This window comes from Pteropus alecto, unplaced genomic scaffold (genome assembly GCF_000325575.1).
Source record: "Pteropus alecto unplaced genomic scaffold, ASM32557v1 scaffold398, whole genome shotgun sequence".
Taxonomy (NCBI): domain Eukaryota; kingdom Metazoa; phylum Chordata; class Mammalia; order Chiroptera; family Pteropodidae; genus Pteropus; species Pteropus alecto.
The window spans coordinates 5,702,846-5,721,266 of record NW_006442497.1 but is presented as its reverse complement, the minus strand read 5'-3'; the positions used below and the strand labels follow the sequence as shown (position 1 = coordinate 5,721,266).

General features: G+C 37.0%; 1 protein-coding gene across 1 annotated transcript in view; it reads left to right on the top strand.

The window, feature by feature from the left end:
* Positions 1-1,174: 1,174 nt before the first annotated feature.
* The window catches only part of LOC102893695 (myosin-8), a 26,569-nt gene continuing 9,322 nt past the window's right edge, over positions 1,175-18,421 (top strand). Inside the window, 25 exon segments of the mRNA XM_025040083.1 lie at positions 1,175-1,384; positions 2,037-2,180; positions 2,264-2,420; positions 4,986-5,013; positions 5,116-5,224; positions 5,316-5,408; positions 5,539-5,602; positions 6,276-6,374; positions 6,466-6,569; positions 6,731-6,869; positions 8,047-8,165; positions 8,281-8,430; positions 9,512-9,682; positions 10,560-10,869; positions 10,979-11,046; positions 12,682-12,769; positions 12,853-12,970; positions 13,339-13,462; positions 13,558-13,694; positions 15,148-15,403; positions 17,124-17,366; positions 17,457-17,633; positions 17,713-17,858; positions 17,941-18,031; positions 18,120-18,419. Coding sequence (XP_024895851.1) covers positions 1,175-1,384; positions 2,037-2,180; positions 2,264-2,420; positions 4,986-5,013; positions 5,116-5,224; positions 5,316-5,408; positions 5,539-5,602; positions 6,276-6,374; positions 6,466-6,569; positions 6,731-6,869; positions 8,047-8,165; positions 8,281-8,430; positions 9,512-9,682; positions 10,560-10,869; positions 10,979-11,046; positions 12,682-12,769; positions 12,853-12,970; positions 13,339-13,462; positions 13,558-13,694; positions 15,148-15,403; positions 17,124-17,366; positions 17,457-17,633; positions 17,713-17,858; positions 17,941-18,031; positions 18,120-18,419 — 3,645 coding nt within the window.

Below are 18,421 nucleotides of genomic sequence, written 5' to 3'. Positions count from 1 at the left end.
TTACCAATAATTTTTATCTAAAAACATAAACACATCTTGTTATAACCACAATATTTCAGCTACTTTTTTATGATTCACTGTTATTTGCTTTTAGAAAAGTTTATTATTGTTCATTTAAAAAGTCACAAATATTATACCCACAGAATGCTAAATATAGTACCTAAATTGGAAGAGATCCTGGCTCTTCCCCAAGTAATGTATACCTAAAAGTAAAGGAAAGAATCAAACTAACATACTAATGTTGCAGGGGCATATCTATCTATCAGAGGACAATAGCTTACCTGCATGTGATGAACCCTTAAATTTTAGTTTCTTTTCTTTTTCTGAATGGAAAGAAGAGAAGCTTGTGGAATTTATGTGGGAAGAAGGGGCCTTCTTCATGCTGAAGCTCTCATTTCTCTGTGGTTAGATCTGTTAACAAACAGTTTGAAATCTCTCATGCCAAAAGGAGAGTGTCAAAAGATATTTTAGAATTAAGGAAGTATTAAGTCTCTTGGTAGAAAGCCAAATGACCACAAATCCAGAGTACAGAGAATTTATTATGAGGTTCTTTTAACAACCCACTGAGAGACATAACACCAAATATTAAAATAAAGTAGATGTTAAAAATAATTATTTGGCTTATGAGTTTTAAAAAATGGCCATCTAAAAGGCAAGGATGTTTTTGACAGCTTTGAAAATATCAACCTTCATTTGCACAAGACAAACTTTCTTCCCTAATTCTGTGATTGACCTAGCATATAGCAGATGCAAACATTACACAGAAGGAAAAGTGACCATTAAAGAATGGCAGTTGCTACAAAACAATCCCCCAACAGTTTTAGCTATGGATATTGTTACAGTTTAGAGATTAAACATGCAAAGATTCCATTCTCATTCAATCGTAGGTACCCTATCCCTAAGGATCAAGACATATGCAATCTGGGAAGGGAATTTTCAAAGTTCTAAAAATGAAGACTCAAATGATAATCTCATTCCAAACCAGCTCTGTGTTAGTGTTACTGTGTTAAAACACTGGTACCAACAGCTGGGGAAAATAGTTACAGCCCAGGCACTAGAGGCTCAACATTTCTTTGATTTCAAATCCTAACTCACATGTATGACTGCTGGTTTCTATTTCTCCTGCTCTCTTTTCGTTTCCAAGATAGAATCCTCTGCTAAATAAATCGCAGCCATGAGTGCGAGTTCTGACGCAGAGATGGCTATTTTTGGCGTAGCCGCTCCCTATCTTCGAAAATCGGAAAAGGAGCGGATCGAAGCCCAAAACAAGCCCTTTGATGCTAAAACATCGGTCTTTGTCGTGGAAGCCAAAGAATCCTATGTGAAGAGCACTATACAAAGCAAGGAAGGAGGAAAGATAACTGTAAAGACAGAAAGCGGAGCAGTAAGTAAAAACATAAGGAGAAAATATTCCTCATTTTTTTCTCTCTCCTCACTTTGAGATGAAGCCTTACTTGCTAGGAATCCCTAAGCCTATACAAGCACCCTTCTAGTTCGCTTATGGACATCAGATTTAGAAGGTAAAAGAAATTCTCAGCCGTAATCCCTTTTCTTATCTTCCCAAGTACTCACAGGACTTTAACCCACTAGGATTAAAGTCAATTCCTCACTTCCCCGTCTCAACCCCAATACTCGGGAGAAGTAAAAACTAACTTCTCTTATCAGAAGTATTATTCACTACGTTAAATAATATATTAATATTCCTATTACTTATCCTCAAATGGAATTTCTTGTAATGAATGGCAAGGAAAAATAAAAAAAAAATTAACCTATTAAAATAAGAATGAAAGGACATAACCTGATAAACCTGGGACAGGGGAATGTGGGAGGAAAAACATCTTTGTAAAAAGGTAGTATCCTAGCTCATCATAGGAAACAGATTTTCTTAGCACCAAAGTCTGAAATAAATACATTTTCATGACTTTATTTTAAAGGATAGTGTCTGCAAGTGTCGTTTTATAACCAAAACAATCAGATAAACCATAAATCCTACCTCCAACGATTAATACACACTGGTCTCTTACTTTACTTGACAGACTCTAACTGTCAAGGAAGACCAAGTCTTTCCTATGAACCCTCCAAAATATGACAAGATCGAGGACATGGCCATGATGACTCATCTACACGAGCCTGGAGTGCTGTACAACCTCAAAGAGCGCTATGCAGCCTGGATGATCTATGTGAGCACTCTTCAACCTCTCTGTATTCCATTTGTCTCTGAGTAAAAACAAGGTTCACATGTTGCATTTTCCACTTTTCTCAGACCTATTCAGGCCTCTTCTGTGTCACCGTCAACCCCTACAAGTGGCTGCCGGTGTACAACCCCGAGGTGGTGGCTGCCTACCGAGGCAAAAAGCGCCAGGAGGCCCCGCCCCACATCTTCTCCATCTCTGACAATGCCTATCAGTTCATGCTGACTGGTGAGTGATACATCTATTTACAGAAATGTGGCAATAGAATCTTCAATGAACAAACAGACTTTGTCTGGGCCTTGATTATAATTATACTTTGCAGCCACATCGGGCTTCACTGTTTTCAAAGAACTTTCAGAGCTGTAATGTCATATATTCTTGCCAGCAGCCATCTCCATTTTACAGACAAATGAAGTAAAGTTCACTGAGTCCACTGACCTGCTCATGCTAACCCAGCTAGTAATTGGAAGCCTAGTTAAAACAATGAACACAACTCTGTAAACATATCTGTTGCTTTCCCATATTTTTCACTTTCTGATTTGAATAAAAAGTAGTTCAAATTTATTCTTTTTAAATGTTCACATCCACAGCAATCAAGGAAAATAAGTACCAGCTGTAGCTCGAAAGCTTTGTGAATTCCATCTTTATCGTCAAATGACGTAACTAATATTGTCAACCTTTGGGGTAGACAAGAGTAAAGAAAGAGCTATGACTTAGCTTCCAAAGATTTTGAAGTATTTTCCTATTAGAATAAAAGAAAATAAAAATCTCTCTTTCTCCGAAAATATTTTTTAAATTATTTCAAAGTCTGTTATTCCTGCCTTATTGAAATATAAACAAAAAGCTTCGATACACGTTATAGACCAAAATACAGCATTAAAACCTTTTATCTTCACACACCAAATGTATTGCCTTTGGAAATATTCTAAATTCCTGAGTTTCCTGTTAGTCCATGGGATTTTAGAAACTGAGAGGGTTTTGTTCCTTAGTTTTTTGTGTTTGTTTTGTTGCCCTTGTTTTGAAATTGTCCTTTAAAGGAGAAGAGAGAAGAGAAAGGAATAAAATAGGAATCTTCTATTACAAATTGGCCAGCAGTTCTATAAGGATTCCATGCCAGTAAACCGTTCTTTGGTTGTCAACAGAAGCTAACTTCCTTCCATAAATTATCCAAATGCTGGCTCATTTCAGGGGTTTTAATACTCAGCAGCTGCTTTTACACTGCTACCACATCTACAAAGGTCCCTACCCCCAAGCTTTGGAACTGCTTCAAATTCAAGATTACTTATGACTCCCCAAACATGATTTTCATATAAAACTGTGGTATTGGACCTGGTTGGTGTTATTTTTGCATTGTCAAAAGAGACTAGCACATTGTTTTCTTATCTGTGCTCCCATTAGATGCAATATGATCTTTCATGATTTTTCTTCTATCGGATAAAGAAATCAATTTGAATATGTCCCAAAATCTGTATCAACTTCCCTGAATAGAACTTTAAAGTTCTCTAAAATCTATAACACCTAAATAACATCCAGATTTGTATCAATTTCTCTGAATGTATTTTTACATTTAAGAATTCTCAAAAATCTCTAATCTCTCAGTAAAAAAATTAGAGCTTTAACAAATTGGAAAGTTGGTATAAATCCAACACATCAGTCATATAACTAGTAATGATTTTTGCTTTTATTATTTAAAAATGTATATAAAATAAAAATAGAAATAAAAATAAACAATGCTTTTTATAAAGCATTTCAGGATCCTTCAGCAGAGGAATTCTCTTAAGTACTGAGTATTTTTATAGTAGCAGTATCCATCATGAACTTGATATGCCCCAAAGTCCTGGATACTATCATTACTCTACGGGGTTCTCTCCAAGAGAATGAATGAATCCATTAGATAAGTGATGGATAACTACCCAGAAGAAATTTGAGAATGTATAAACTCACTTCCCTGGAAATACACACAGGATATCTTTTCCTTGACTGGGTGGGATTTTCCTTTTTTATGTGAGATAGTAGTTATTTGTGACCAAAGAATAATTTTGGAATAATTTCTACTAATATCAGCCCTAAAGCTAGTTGAACTGATCTGAGACCATGATTGTTCATAATAAAAGTGAAGTAAATCGGGGGAATGGGGTGGAGGAATGCCTTCAAAAGAAAGTAAATAAACACAAACATTTACAATTACAAATCCCTTCCTTATTTAGTATTACCAGCAGTCAAATTAATGATATCAAGAACTGGGAGGAGTCCAGGTAGGAGAAAAATATATAAATTGGAAGTCAAAAGACCTGAATATCTTTGACCTTAACGAGCTATGTAATTATTAGAAAAGTCACTTATTCCTCTCTGGGTCTCAGCTTCTTTATCTATCAAAACTTCAAAATTCTATGATTCTTTTACAGATGAAATTATATGATGCCTAGGATTTTCTCTAAAATAATCTTATGAGATTTAAACGTGTATAAATTGACAAAATTTTAACTATTGAAGCTGTATGATAAGTACATGGGGGTTCTTTATACTATTTTCTCTTCTTTTATATATGTTTGAAATTTCCCATAAAAAAGTTTTCAATTTAATAAAATACAAAAAGAAATATATGATTCTTTGCCTCCCATTTTCACAAATTTTACCCCAAAAGGCAAAACATAAAACCAAAATCATAGGCGACATCTTCAAAATGTTAAAAAGGACAAGCTGTGTTTGATCATAATTGATTCAAAAGTCTTCATGTCGACTGTCGGTGTGTGTGGTTTTTTTAAACTGACAGTCTTGATTTCTTTTTCACAGATCGCGAGAACCAGTCCATCCTGATCACGTACGTGATTTCTTTTACTTCTCCTCTGCTTTGTGATGATTGTCTTAGATGTTGACAGTGAAAGCTATTGTTCTGATCTCTTCTCCGGTTTCTGTTTGACAGGGGAGAATCTGGTGCAGGGAAGACTGTGAACACCAAGCGTGTCATCCAGTACTTTGCAACGATTGCAGTCACTGGAGAGAAGAAGAAGGAAGAAACTGGCAAAATGCAGGTGAGAGTGAAAGCCGCAGTCAGAATAAAGACTATCAGGGCTCTCAAGAAGTCTACAGCCCCAGATGTGAGGACTGCTCTTGCCTTTGCAGGGGACTCTGGAAGATCAGATCATCAGTGCTAACCCCCTGCTGGAGGCTTTTGGCAACGCCAAGACCGTGAGGAATGACAACTCCTCTCGCTTTGTAAGTCTCTTGGTCACAGAGAGCTCTTCTCTGCCCTTAAGTGCCAGAGCAGCCACGTTTGAGTTATCATTTCAATTGCATCACTGTGTGCTTCAACTCTTTCATAACAAATAATCTTTCTCTTTCCAAGGGTAAATTCATTAGAATCCACTTCGGTACTACAGGGAAGCTGGCTTCTGCAGATATTGAAACATGTGAGTAAAAGAATCATTGAAAATCAAAACAGAGAGACAAGTGATTTTATTTGCAGGGATATTTTGCAATAGTTGATATGCATTGAATCTGCTGCCAGTGTAGCCTATGAGCCAATGCCAGACTTATCCATACTCTACTGTGTACTCCATTTACCTCAATCTTAGTCTGATCGTTCTGTAGCACATTCTGGAATTCCTGCCTTAGAAGCAATTGAGAAATTTTTTTCCAGGACAAACACTAGGGCTATTTATGGGTTCTTACAAGTTACTTACAGGTTTACAGTACATCTCTGTGATTTGTTCTTGGTCTGAGATTTGGTAGGTGTTTCCAAGGAAGCAAGAAGCCCTTAACCACAATCTGAGGTGATATGAGGAAGGAAAGGATGTTAAGGATCGATTATAATACAGAGGCCACAGGTCCTCCATAGGAAAAGTTTATTTTTCCTAGAGCAGGTATGCTTCAGTCTTTGCTCTTAGATGGTGAGGACCTTTAGCATTTGCCATGTGTATTTGGAATTCATATATGCAGTACCAAGAGGATCAACCACCAAATTAAAATCTCAGTGGAGCCTGTGTAATCCCCCTGATTGTAGCAAAAACACTGAGGTTCATTTAATATCTCATCACCACTGATTTTTTTCCTAATTCAATATCTATTTCTCTTTCTGTCTAGATCTTTTAGAAAAGTCTAGAGTTACTTTCCAGCTAAAGGCAGAAAGAAGTTACCATATTTTTTATCAGATTACTTCCAATAAGAAACCAGATCTTATTGGTAAGAAAGATCTTAAATTCATAGATGAAAGTTAATATTTTTATGAACAACTTCTAATGTAAAACATATCCCCTGAATTCTATGTATCCAGAAATGCTCCTGATAACCACCAACCCATACGACTATGCCTTCATCAGTCAAGGGGAGATCACAGTCCCCAGCATTGATGACCAAGAAGAGCTGATGGCAACTGATGTAAGTCTCTCTCTCTCACACACACAAAATTTTTTTTTTAAATCCCATTATGTATGGGAATGACAGTAGCAACCCACTGTAGGTGTGGTTACTTTGGGATGTCCTCCTAAATAAGTTAGCCTCTTCTGTCCTAACTTTTGTCCTATCACTTCTCCTGGCAGAGTGCCATTGACATCCTGGGCTTTACTCCTGAAGAGAAAGTATCCATCTATAAGCTCACAGGAGCAGTAATGCATTATGGGAACATGAAATTTAAGCAAAAGCAGCGTGAGGAGCAAGCCGAGCCAGACGGCACTGAAGGTACTGAATGAAGCTCCATTTGGGTTTGATTTAGAAAATATGGGAAGAAAAAAGCCTGTTCTAAATTCGCATCTCCCTTGTAGTTAGACTTCTGAAAGACATATACACACTTATACACATTGCATGTTTTCCTCACCCCTTTTCTTCATATCTCTATATATCCATCATTTCTATCCAGCCCAAATAAGTTAAAATGAGCCCTAATAGCCATGTATAAGGAGATATTTTAAAAAGCACAACCTGGGGCCAGATCATTAGAGAGAGAATGAGATGGAATAGTGCTCTTGCTTTATCTTAGCAATTGTGGGTAGGCATATAGGATAACTTGGCCTAGTGGTCTAGTTCAGCACTACCAAGGTGAACCTAGTGGCTGGTAATACAGGATCTGCCCAAACATAGCTGGGGTTGAAGGATGTCCCTAGACATCTGTGTACATGTTTGTGTTGTCTGTATATAAACCTGTTGACAGTCTAGGCAGCAAATAAGATGAAAAAGGAGCTGAAAAAGAAAATCCACATACTCTATGTATGGAAAGAACATGGAATATAGAGGACCTACCACGCTAGCTAAAGTTACCCATGCCTTGAAGCCCTTTCTGACCTACCAGCTTGACATTCTTTCTCCTTCCCCTAAATTTTTCAGCAGTTACTTGTTCTGACATGTGGTATTTGTATTATAGTCATTGATAGAATTTTGAAAGGAACTCTGCAGTGAAATTTAATTCCCACATTTTCGGATAAAGAAACTGATCCAATGAGGTAAAATTGGGAGGAGCCAAACTGAGATAAGGATCCAAATATTCTGACTTTTAACTATTCCTAACAGTGAATATTAAGATGTTTTTATCTTATCCTTCCAATTATACCTAATATGTCTTAAGAGCAGGGACTATGGCTTGTGCCTCACTTATAGAGTATTTCCATAAACACTGAACATGTTTATTGTTAAAGAATTTCTCTAAGGCTGCCTGCAATAAATCACCAAAGGCCGGTGTAACTGATTGGCCATTTATTAGCAAGTACATCCTCGAAGGTACAGAGACTTTCATCTGATATTCTATAGAATTATTTAAAGTTTTATTTAAATAATAAAGAAAATTGATGGGAGGAAAATGGAAAGATTATGTTAAAAAAGATATCCACCATTAAACAACGTTTCTTGAATTGTATCTCTGCAGTTGCTGACAAAGCAGCCTACCTCCAGAATCTGAACTCTGCTGACCTGCTCAAAGCACTCTGCTACCCCAGGGTCAAGGTCGGCAATGAGTATGTCACTAAAGGCCAGACTGTGCAGCAGGTAAGTTCAAGGCCTCAATGAATTACACACATCCCAGGCCTTTAATAATGTCAACAAACATTACTCCTTTAATAATGCCTCTAATAACACCAAAAACATTACTTTGCCCATGAAGGTATACAATGCAGTGGGTGCCCTGGGCAAAGCTGTCTACGAGAAGATGTTCCTGTGGATGGTCGCCCGCATCAACCAGCAGCTGGACACCAAGCAGCCCAGACAGTACTTCATCGGGGTCTTAGACATCGCTGGTTTTGAGATCTTTGATGTGAGTTATCTTCATATTAATAAAAAGTGGGAGGGAGGTAGTTTGGACTTTGATATACTAAGGGACTATCATTATTCATTTACATTTGTAGTCCAAATTGTCTTCTCCAACACTGCACCTAGAGTTACCTCCAAAGTATCTGGAAGGTAACAGAATGTAATAATAATAACAGCCAAGATTTATTGAGAAGGCAGCATATTTCTGGCACTATACTAAGCACTTCAAAATGTTACCTCATTTAATCTTTAAATCAGCTTACAAAGGAGTAATCAATATTACTGCTAATTACACATGTGGAGAAACTGAGATCAGCAAAATCAAAACACTTGCCAAAGATCCTACGGCCATATAAGGCAAAGCCAAAACAGGAACCCAGATATGTAGCATTTGATCTATACACAAAGCATCTCCCATGGAGGAGAATGGGCCTAAAGGTAGAAGCATATGGACAGTTCATAATCTTTTCTTTTCCAGGTTCATGTGACACATACCACTTCCCCTCTGGGGCATTTATAGTATCATCATATATAAAATGAGGATGTAAACTGTTACAAAGACTCTTTCAGATCCTCAATTGCTAAACCACATCAGGTCCCTGCTTCCACAGACCTGACAAAGAGGATTTGCCAAATTTTTGATATGAACAGAAAAGAAACTGGATAAGCTTTCCTTAATAATGTGACAGCCAAAAGTGAAAATGTCTGATCTTCTTTAGAAGTGGTAAAAAGAAGTGAAGTTTTTCAATAAATTACTTTCACCCTTAAATCTGAACCATAACTCATAGGATCATGATTGTACTTTTAACATATATTATTGTCCATGCAATCTTAGAGTTGGAAAGAGGTACATTCTACCAGAACTCTTGCTGTGTGATTGACATCTATGCCTTTAATGTCTAGAATTCATGAAAAGGGTTCATGTCAAAAATAATCATTTTTTCCCCTAGGATTTTTGAAGGGACGATTAGTTTAAATTTTATTTCATTACTATCTTCCACATTTTTTCAATAAAACGTTTTTTTCGGTAGTGAATTTTAGTGCTATAAAAACCTATTTAATGTTGAAAATTTCGTTTTGTGCAGTTTAACAGCCTGGAGCAGCTGTGCATCAACTTCACCAATGAGAAACTGCAACAGTTTTTCAACCACCACATGTTTGTGCTGGAGCAGGAGGAGTACAAGAAGGAAGGCATTGAGTGGACATTCATTGACTTTGGCATGGACCTGGCTGCCTGCATTGAGCTTATTGAGAAGGTCTGTTTGACATCTAACAAAAGGTTGAACTTTTTCAAGTGTCTTAAGCAAGTCGAGAAAGTGTTACTTCAATCTTAATTAGATTGATTTCAGAAAAAAATTAGAAAATTACTATTTAAAAATAACTTTTTCTTTACCTAAGGATCAGAATGTTTAGTTTCATTTTGTTCTAATCAGGTTGTTCTAACACTGACTCAAATCCAATTTTAAAGCACCACTGAAGCCTCTATTGGGATAATCTGCTTCACTAAAAGAACTACCTCATTAGTTCTATCTCCATTATGAATTTATAAATCTATCTCCATTATGAACCAAGATGTTGGCAATAGAAATTAGTCTTCTTTCTAAATAAAAACTAATGCATAGGTAACACATCCAGGGCTTATATGAAAGGTTATCTGTTTCGAAGTCAAGAAGTCAAATTGTTTATACTTCTTTATAATCTATCTTTAAGGAGATAAAATGTCTTAAATAAGACGTGGGTTATTTATACTGTTTATTGTATATAAAGTAAACATTCTATATCAGTTAACTCCTTTTCATAGCAAAATAATACTTTGACAACAGATTAATTCACTCAATAGGAAAAAATGTGTGATAAATATAGACCCTTTTAATGGATCACCCTCACATGCTATGCTGATATTTGGGGTTTATATCCAGCTATTCTTTTAATGAAAATGATCCTGTGGATTGAACGTGAGAAAAGATAATGGAAAAGTCATTCTAACAAAAGGACTTCTTTGAGCTGTGACCGTTATACTTTATAAATACACTTAATTGGGGAAAGATCATAATTTGATCAAATGACAGTCACTATGTCTATATCTTTTGAGAGAAGATAAGTTGACACCAATGTCTAATTTTCTGAATTCAGCCATTGGGCATCTTTTCCATTCTGGAAGAGGAGTGCATGTTTCCCAAGGCCACAGACACCTCCTTCAAGAACAAGCTGTATGATCAGCACTTGGGCAAGTCTGCCAACTTCCAGAAGCCAAAGGTTGTCAAAGGCAAGGCTGAGGCCCACTTCTCACTGGTGCACTACGCAGGCACTGTGGACTACAACATTGCCGGCTGGCTTGACAAGAACAAGGACCCCCTGAATGAGACTGTGGTTGGGCTGTACCAGAAGTCTTCAATGAAGACTCTGGCCAGTCTCTTTTCCACATATGCTAGTGCTGAAGCAGGTACTTTCTGTACTCTTAATCTAATTGAAACCTATTACCACAGAATGATCACATACCATTCCAGCCTCTGGGGTCCTACTTTAATTGTTGGGTTTTCTTTTTACCTCAGACAGTGGTGCAAAGAAAGGTGCTAAGAAGAAGGGCTCTTCTTTCCAGACTGTGTCAGCTCTTTTCAGGGTAAAGTACAAATTTAATTCGAAAAACCTATTCAGTTTCCATGAGTTCTCATAATTACAGTATTCAGAATAAATTAGAAGGGAATGGAATGTTAATAGGAATCACTTTAAATATTCACTCTTATCAGGGTACGGCCAAAGCAATGCTTGTCCTATAGAGTCAGACACTTTATCCGTTATTCCTTATTATGATCATTTAACGTATCCAGGAATCCGAAAATGTCCTTAGAAGCTTTCTTATTATATAATAAGGCTTACTTTTAAGGAAGTATAGTTGAACTTCAAAGCTATCCCTGTGGAAGGCCATATCTTTATTCTGCTAATGTCACCCTTTGAGAATGTTCCTGAATTCCTCTTTGAGAATGCCCCTGAGATACACTCTTTAGGATATCCTTCCACCAAAACACATTTTTGTCTTCTGAGGTGGATATCCTTCCACCAAAACACATCTTTGTCTTCTGAGGTGGATTTTGTAATAGCTGAAAAACACCTAAATCCAACCCTAATGATTCAGATGGATGATTGCTAGAAAATGTCTCTTGAAATTAAAAGAATAATAATAATTTGACTGCAAATAATGAGATTTTTTTAAATGGCTTAAAAACTGGCTGTTCTAATGGGGGATGTACAAAATGTCTGGTTTAATTGGCTACTTTGTCAATATTTGTATGGCTATGTCTCATTCCTTTTAAAACCAAAATGCAGATATAACATGACTTAAACAGAAAAACTTTCCTGTTCTTTTCCTTCTCACTGGCAATCTGCATTATCTCATTGAAACAGCCATCAACATCCTTGTACATGTTTTCAAGATTTAAAATGCATTACTTATTTTGTTTATTTCGTAATGGTTATCTAAGATGTGGGGGGGGGGGGGGGGGGAAGCAACTCTGCCTTCTAAAGAGTACACCTAAGAAATGGTGAGAAATATTTACATATGAATTTTCTATGGTTGAGCAAAACACTGTCATCTGTCATAACCAATTACTCTATTTCTGGAATAACTCCTCCGTATATGCTTCAGACTGTTGATCATTCTCAGTTACCCTAGATTCACCCACACGAGGTTACATTTATCTCATGATTTTAGACTCTTAAAAATAATAATAAACAATACAAAAGAAGAGGTTAGAAGTTCCAGGGAATAATAAACTCAAGGAAGGAATAGCAAAAGTTGGAACAATTGCTACCCTAGGTTACTGTGAAAATTATTATCACTAAGAGAGATGAAAGAGACCTTAGAGGTAATCATAATTATTTTCAGATGAGGCACAGAGAACCAAAAGAAATTTTATAGTCAAGCAAATCATTAGTGGCAGAGCAAGGCCATAGTCTTTTGAACATAGTCTTGAGAATACTTCTGCGCATCAAGGCTACTGAATTTTCAGTTTGTTTGTAGGATAGATCCTAAGTGCTATAAAGTAATACCTTGGAGGGCTGTATTTCTTTCCAATATTTTGGCCTTTTGTTTATTTGAGAGGCTAGAACTCTTAAGACCTTAAAAGTACAAAGCAGTTGAAGCCTCACAGACTTACACCTAATAGTTAAGAGCATACATAGGTTCTTTCTACATAATTACAGTAAAGAAATCTGAAATAGAATTGCCTCATCAAGTCTCTTTTATCTGGTTTTCTAGGAAAATTTAAATAAACTGATGACCAATCTGAGGAGCACACACCCTCACTTTGTACGGTGTATCATTCCCAATGAAACCAAAACTCCTGGTAAGATGTAAGAGCATGAAATAATAACAGGCACAAATTTAAAAACTCAGTGCCCAATAGTAAGTATTCTAATATATTTTTAGGGGCCATGGAGCACGAACTTGTCCTGCACCAGCTGAGGTGTAATGGTGTGCTGGAAGGCATCCGCATCTGCAGGAAGGGATTCCCAAGCAGAATCTTATATGGGGATTTTAAACAAAGGCCAGTCTCTCTTTGTTGTCTTTCACGGAATGCCATGAATGTTTAATCATCTTAATTGTTGTCCCCCTATTCATACTATTTCATGTATCCTACTTAGTGAATATTACATACTTAAAAGCCAAATAATATAGTCTTGTGGTAGTAGGACAGAATAACAGGGTAAAAGAGGTGACAATTCTTAAAAATAAGAAGGAGGGATGCATTAGATAATGAGGAAATCACATCGCTTTACTACATGAACTTAAAAAATTGTTGGATTTTCTTAATTTTACTTTTTCTCTAAGATTTTTATTGACATTTCTTTTTGGTGTCCTCTGTTTTTCATATATGATCATACCTTCCTAACCTTTCTTTCTTTGACTGAACAGATACAAAGTTTTAAATGCAAGTGCTATTCCAGAGGGACAGTTCATCGACAGCAAGAAGGCTTCTGAGAAACTCCTGGCCTCTATTGATATTGATCATACCCAATATAAATTCGGACATACAAAGGTAAAACTGTTATTTGTTTACACCTGATCCAAGTACCTTCTGCCATCTGTGTCTCCTGTGGTATGGGGATGATTTGTGACTCTCTCTTTCTCCAGGTTTTCTTTAAAGCTGGCCTTCTGGGTCTTCTGGAAGAAATGAGAGATGACAAATTGGCCCAGATAATAACAAGAACTCAAGCTGTCTGTAGGGGATTCCTAATGAGGGTAGAATATCAGAAGATGTTGCAAAGGAGGTAACAACCTTACAGAATATCAAGATTGTAAGGTCCCTTAGGAACTATCAATCAGCCTTCCTCATTCATTAACGTTTTCATTTTTTGGCTAATATGTGCTTTTCATCCAGCTCAGAACTCATTCCTACAACACATTGCTTTTGCTTTCCCCCTTACACTTGGATTCCCTCCAAAACTACTCTCCTCCCTCCAGTTTCTCCCTTCCCATCCATCTCACATACAGCTGCAGGAATAATGTGCAGTAAGCACTATTTTCATCATGCCATATCTCAGTTTGTGGTTCCCCATGGTCTCCCATGTCAAATCCAAGTTACTTTGGATGTCAAGCATGGCTGTCAAAGCCCTCTCTATTCCCTACCTCATCTATCATTTCCATCTACACAGCCTTTTCCAGCCTGGCTAAGCAATTTGCTTATCTCCTATTTTCAAGTTTGTACAAGCCCTCTCCCCTCATCCTAATTTACCTATTTACATATTCAAAACTTCCATTCCTCCTTTCTCTGATTAACCTCATCCAGCTCTGTCTACACAGCATTACTGCATTCCCTGTCTTTACACATTTTACATTCATTTTGTTCATTAAGTACTTACTTAGATCTGCATTCCCAAGTCTTTTACATGTGTCTACATTATGATTTGTGTCATGGTATCTGCCTTCTCAGAGTTATGGTTCTTAGATATTGGACTAATAAAAATAAAATTTCCATTTTAGCAAGCTTGAAGAGGCATACATGTTGCTACAAGGTAGTCGAACCTCGAGAATCTGTTGCTACAGTTTGCAGAAGGGTTACCTTTTATTACTATTTTACAATTTTGTTTAAATAAAACAAATTTGGGGGCTTGGTCCATGCTAAATGCCCAGAAGATATTAAAAATCTAATTTAGCAGGTAAGAATGAGGCATCTGAAAGAATTTGAGAAAAGCCAGTATATTATCTGAAGAAGCTAACAAGAAATTTTTAGAGTGCATAATTCAGTGGTGAGTAAAATGAAAGGGGAGGCTTCAAGGAAGACATGATAAATCACAAGTTCAATTTATGTGGGGCAAGTCAGAAAGCAACCCCATTTCACAGTTCACATGCACATGCTGACAGCCGAGCCACATCCATTCCCAAATCACTAATGGTGTATTATCTCAAATGATCTTAAAATGGCACATGATGCTCATACATGTAAAGTGTTTCCCCTTCTAAAGTCAGCTTCTTTGCTAGTTTGATGGGAACTTAAGAACCAGGAATTGTCCAATAGGAGCAGCACACATTAGCAAAGTGGTTATAATGAGGACTACTGTGAATGGGAGTGTGTGTATACAAAACCTGTATATAACACATACAGAATTTCACATATCATTTATACGTGGGAGGTCGTTAAGAGGGGATTTTGTATGTAAAAAAAGTGACAATAACATTATCTCTAATAGATCAATTGACACTGATATTTTTACATCATTTCAGAGAAGCCCTTTTCTGCATCCAGTATAATGTCCGTGCATTCATGAATGTGAAGCACTGGCCCTGGATGAAACTCTTCTTCAAGATCAAACCCCTCCTCAAGAGTGCGGAGACGGAGAAGGAGATGGCCACCATGAAAGAAGAGTTTCAGAAAATCAAAGATGAACTTGCCAAGTCGGAGGCAAAAAGGAAGGAACTGGAGGAAAAAATGGTCACTCTCTTGAAAGAGAAAAATGACCTGCAACTCCAGGTTCAATCTGTGAGTACTCTTTATTCTGAATGTACCATAATCCTGAAGATATTCTGGAATTTACACATACTTTGGATTTATAAATGGCCTTTTCTTGAAAAAGAAAATCTCAAGATTTTGTTTTGTTTTGTGTTTAGGATTTCACTTAACTTTCAATATTCCTATGAGGAAGGCACAATTACTTTCTAATTACAAAATGGAAAAGGAGAGATTGAAGAATGTATTTAACAATATCACAAATTTAACATGAAGGAAGCAGTTTTAAGGCAAGCTCCCAAATCTCACTTAATCCATGTGCTTTGCCTGCTTCATCTCAGTCTTAAAATATAGTCCTATTTTCTGAATGCAAGTGTATGAGCTTGTATTCTAATTCAAGAAAGACCGTTATTTTTGGTTCTCTTTCTCCTTTCCCCAGGACCAAGATTTAGCTCAATACATTTTTTTGCGGTACTTGAATTGAACTACCAGGGAGTAAGGTAGAGCTAGGTGCCCTCTGTAGTTCTTCCTTTGACACAGATCCAGAGTGCTTAATGCCTGTGTTTATTGGTTCAGGAAGGAGTTTTAATCAGAGTGGGGGTGGAGGTAGGTTTGGCACCTGCACTCTGGCCAAACACAACTTCCCATTTCCTTGGTCCAACAACCCCAAAAATGTCATCAAGAAACCTGTGAAAAGGATACTTTTCCTAAAAGTTTGAAGCTATTTTCAACTTTTCCTTCTGATAACTTATAAACTTGAAACTTTTCCTTCTGATAACTTATAACTTGAAAATCATAGGATCACAGATTTTTCATCTTAACCTTTCATAGGTATTATCATCAGTCAGTGAGTAAATATTTATTGAGTATATCACTGTTAAAAATAGATGCAAAGGAACCCTGGGAATTCCCCATTATCATCCATTTAAGCATTTAAAAAACTTAAGATATGAACAAAACATACACTGAATTAAAGAAATTCCCCAGGCCAGAATAATCTAATAAGTTAGTGGCTGAACTGATTTTTATGTGAGTCCTTTAGTCACTTATTAAAAAGTTATTGAACTATATGGTTTCTCAAAATTACATGTTCTTATATATTCTAAAATTCATTTATAGACTAATAGGTAATTTCTAAACTGGAAGTAAAAATTTTGGACAATTATAGCACTGTTATAGACAATCAGGAAGCTTTTGAGTGTATAAAAATGCTACATAAAAATGTATTCATAGGCATAGAATAAATTTTTTTCTTTGTCTTTTCTTTTTTAAATTCAATCTAGTAACCAGTTGTTTGAGCTGAGTAGAGAATGCTCAAAACCAAAACTAACCAATTTGATTAAGTCGAAATCTTTGAATATTACAGCTGAAATGCTCTTAGCAATCATTTATTCCAACTCCTTTAATTACATATGAGATAATTGAACATAAGAGGAATAAAGCAATAAAGGTCATATACATGGAGGCAAATTTGGGACAAGAACCCAGGTTTCCTCTGGTCCTTCCACTCTTCTACACACTGTTTTAAAAGTTAATTGCTTCAATCTAATTATTTTTCAGACTAATTTGCTTCTAACTCTATAGTCTCACTTCTAATTAGCTACATTTCTCCAGGCCATGTAATAATATTCAATTTAATTTATATTCGTACTGAAAAATTCATCGGAATTCAGTGAACACTACTATTTTATGCAAAGAACAAGTTCAAAATAAGTAACATATTCTCTAAATATCTCACTGAATCTCCCTACAGGAAGCTGATGCCTTGGCTGATGCAGAGGAAAGGTGTGAGCAACTGATTAAAAACAAAATCCAGCTGGAGGCCAAAATCAAAGAGGTTACTGAGAGAGCTGAGGATGAGGAAGAGATCAATGCTGAGCTGACAGCCAAGAAGAGGAAACTGGAGGATGAATGTTCAGAACTAAAGAAAGACATTGATGACCTTGAGCTGACACTGGCCAAGGTTGAAAAGGAGAAACACGCCACAGAAAATAAGGTATGAATCATATTCTCCTCCACTATTTAAAGGTTCTAGCATCCAATAAGCTGCTTTATAGTAGAAACAATCTCTTTCTTGACCTTCTAGGTGAAAAACCTCACAGAAGAGATGGCAGGCTTGGATGAAACCATAGCTAAGCTGACCAAGGAGAAGAAGGCCCTCCAAGAGGCCCACCAGCAGACCCTGGATGACCTACAGGCAGAAGAAGACAAAGTCAACACCCTGACCAAAGCAAAGATCAAGCTAGAGCAGCAAGTGGATGATGTAAGTGTATTTTTAATAACCATTTAAAAGATATTTTTAATGTATTTTCAGTGTTTAACAAATTTTACTTTCTAATTAGCTTGAAGGGTCTCTGGAACAAGAAAAGAAAATTCGAATGGATCTAGAGAGAGCAAAGAGGAAACTGGAGGGTGACCTAAAATTGGCCCAAGAATCTATAATGGATGTAGAAAATGACAGACAGCAAATTGATGAAAAGCTTAAGAAGTAGGAACTCCAGAAAAAAATTTATGTCATACCATCTTTCAATTCATAGCAGTGCTAATACTTCTTGTTCTTCTGTCTAAAGAAAAGAATTTGAAATCAGCAACCTGCTAAGCAAAATTGAAGATGAGCAAGCAGTAGAAATTCAACTACAGAAGAAGATCAAGGAGTTACAAGTGAGTCACCTCTGTGCCATTTTTTCTGCACCAACCCCCCAAAAAATGAAATTAAGATGAGGTTATGTTGTGCTTGTGTCACTCCCAGGCCCGCATTGAGGAGCTGGAGGAGGAAATTGAGGCAGAGCGGGCCTCTCGGGCCAAAGCAGAGAAGCAGCGCTCTGACCTCTCTCGGGAACTGGAGGAGATAAGTGAGCGGCTGGAAGAAGCTGGTGGGGCAACTTCAGCCCAGATCGAGATGAACAAGAAGAGGGAGGCCGAGTTCCAGAAAATGCGCAGGGATCTGGAGGAGGCCACTCTGCAGCATGAAGCCACTGCGGCCACCCTGAGGAAGAAGCATGCAGACAGTGTGGCTGAGCTCGGGGAGCAGATAGACAACCTGCAGAGGGG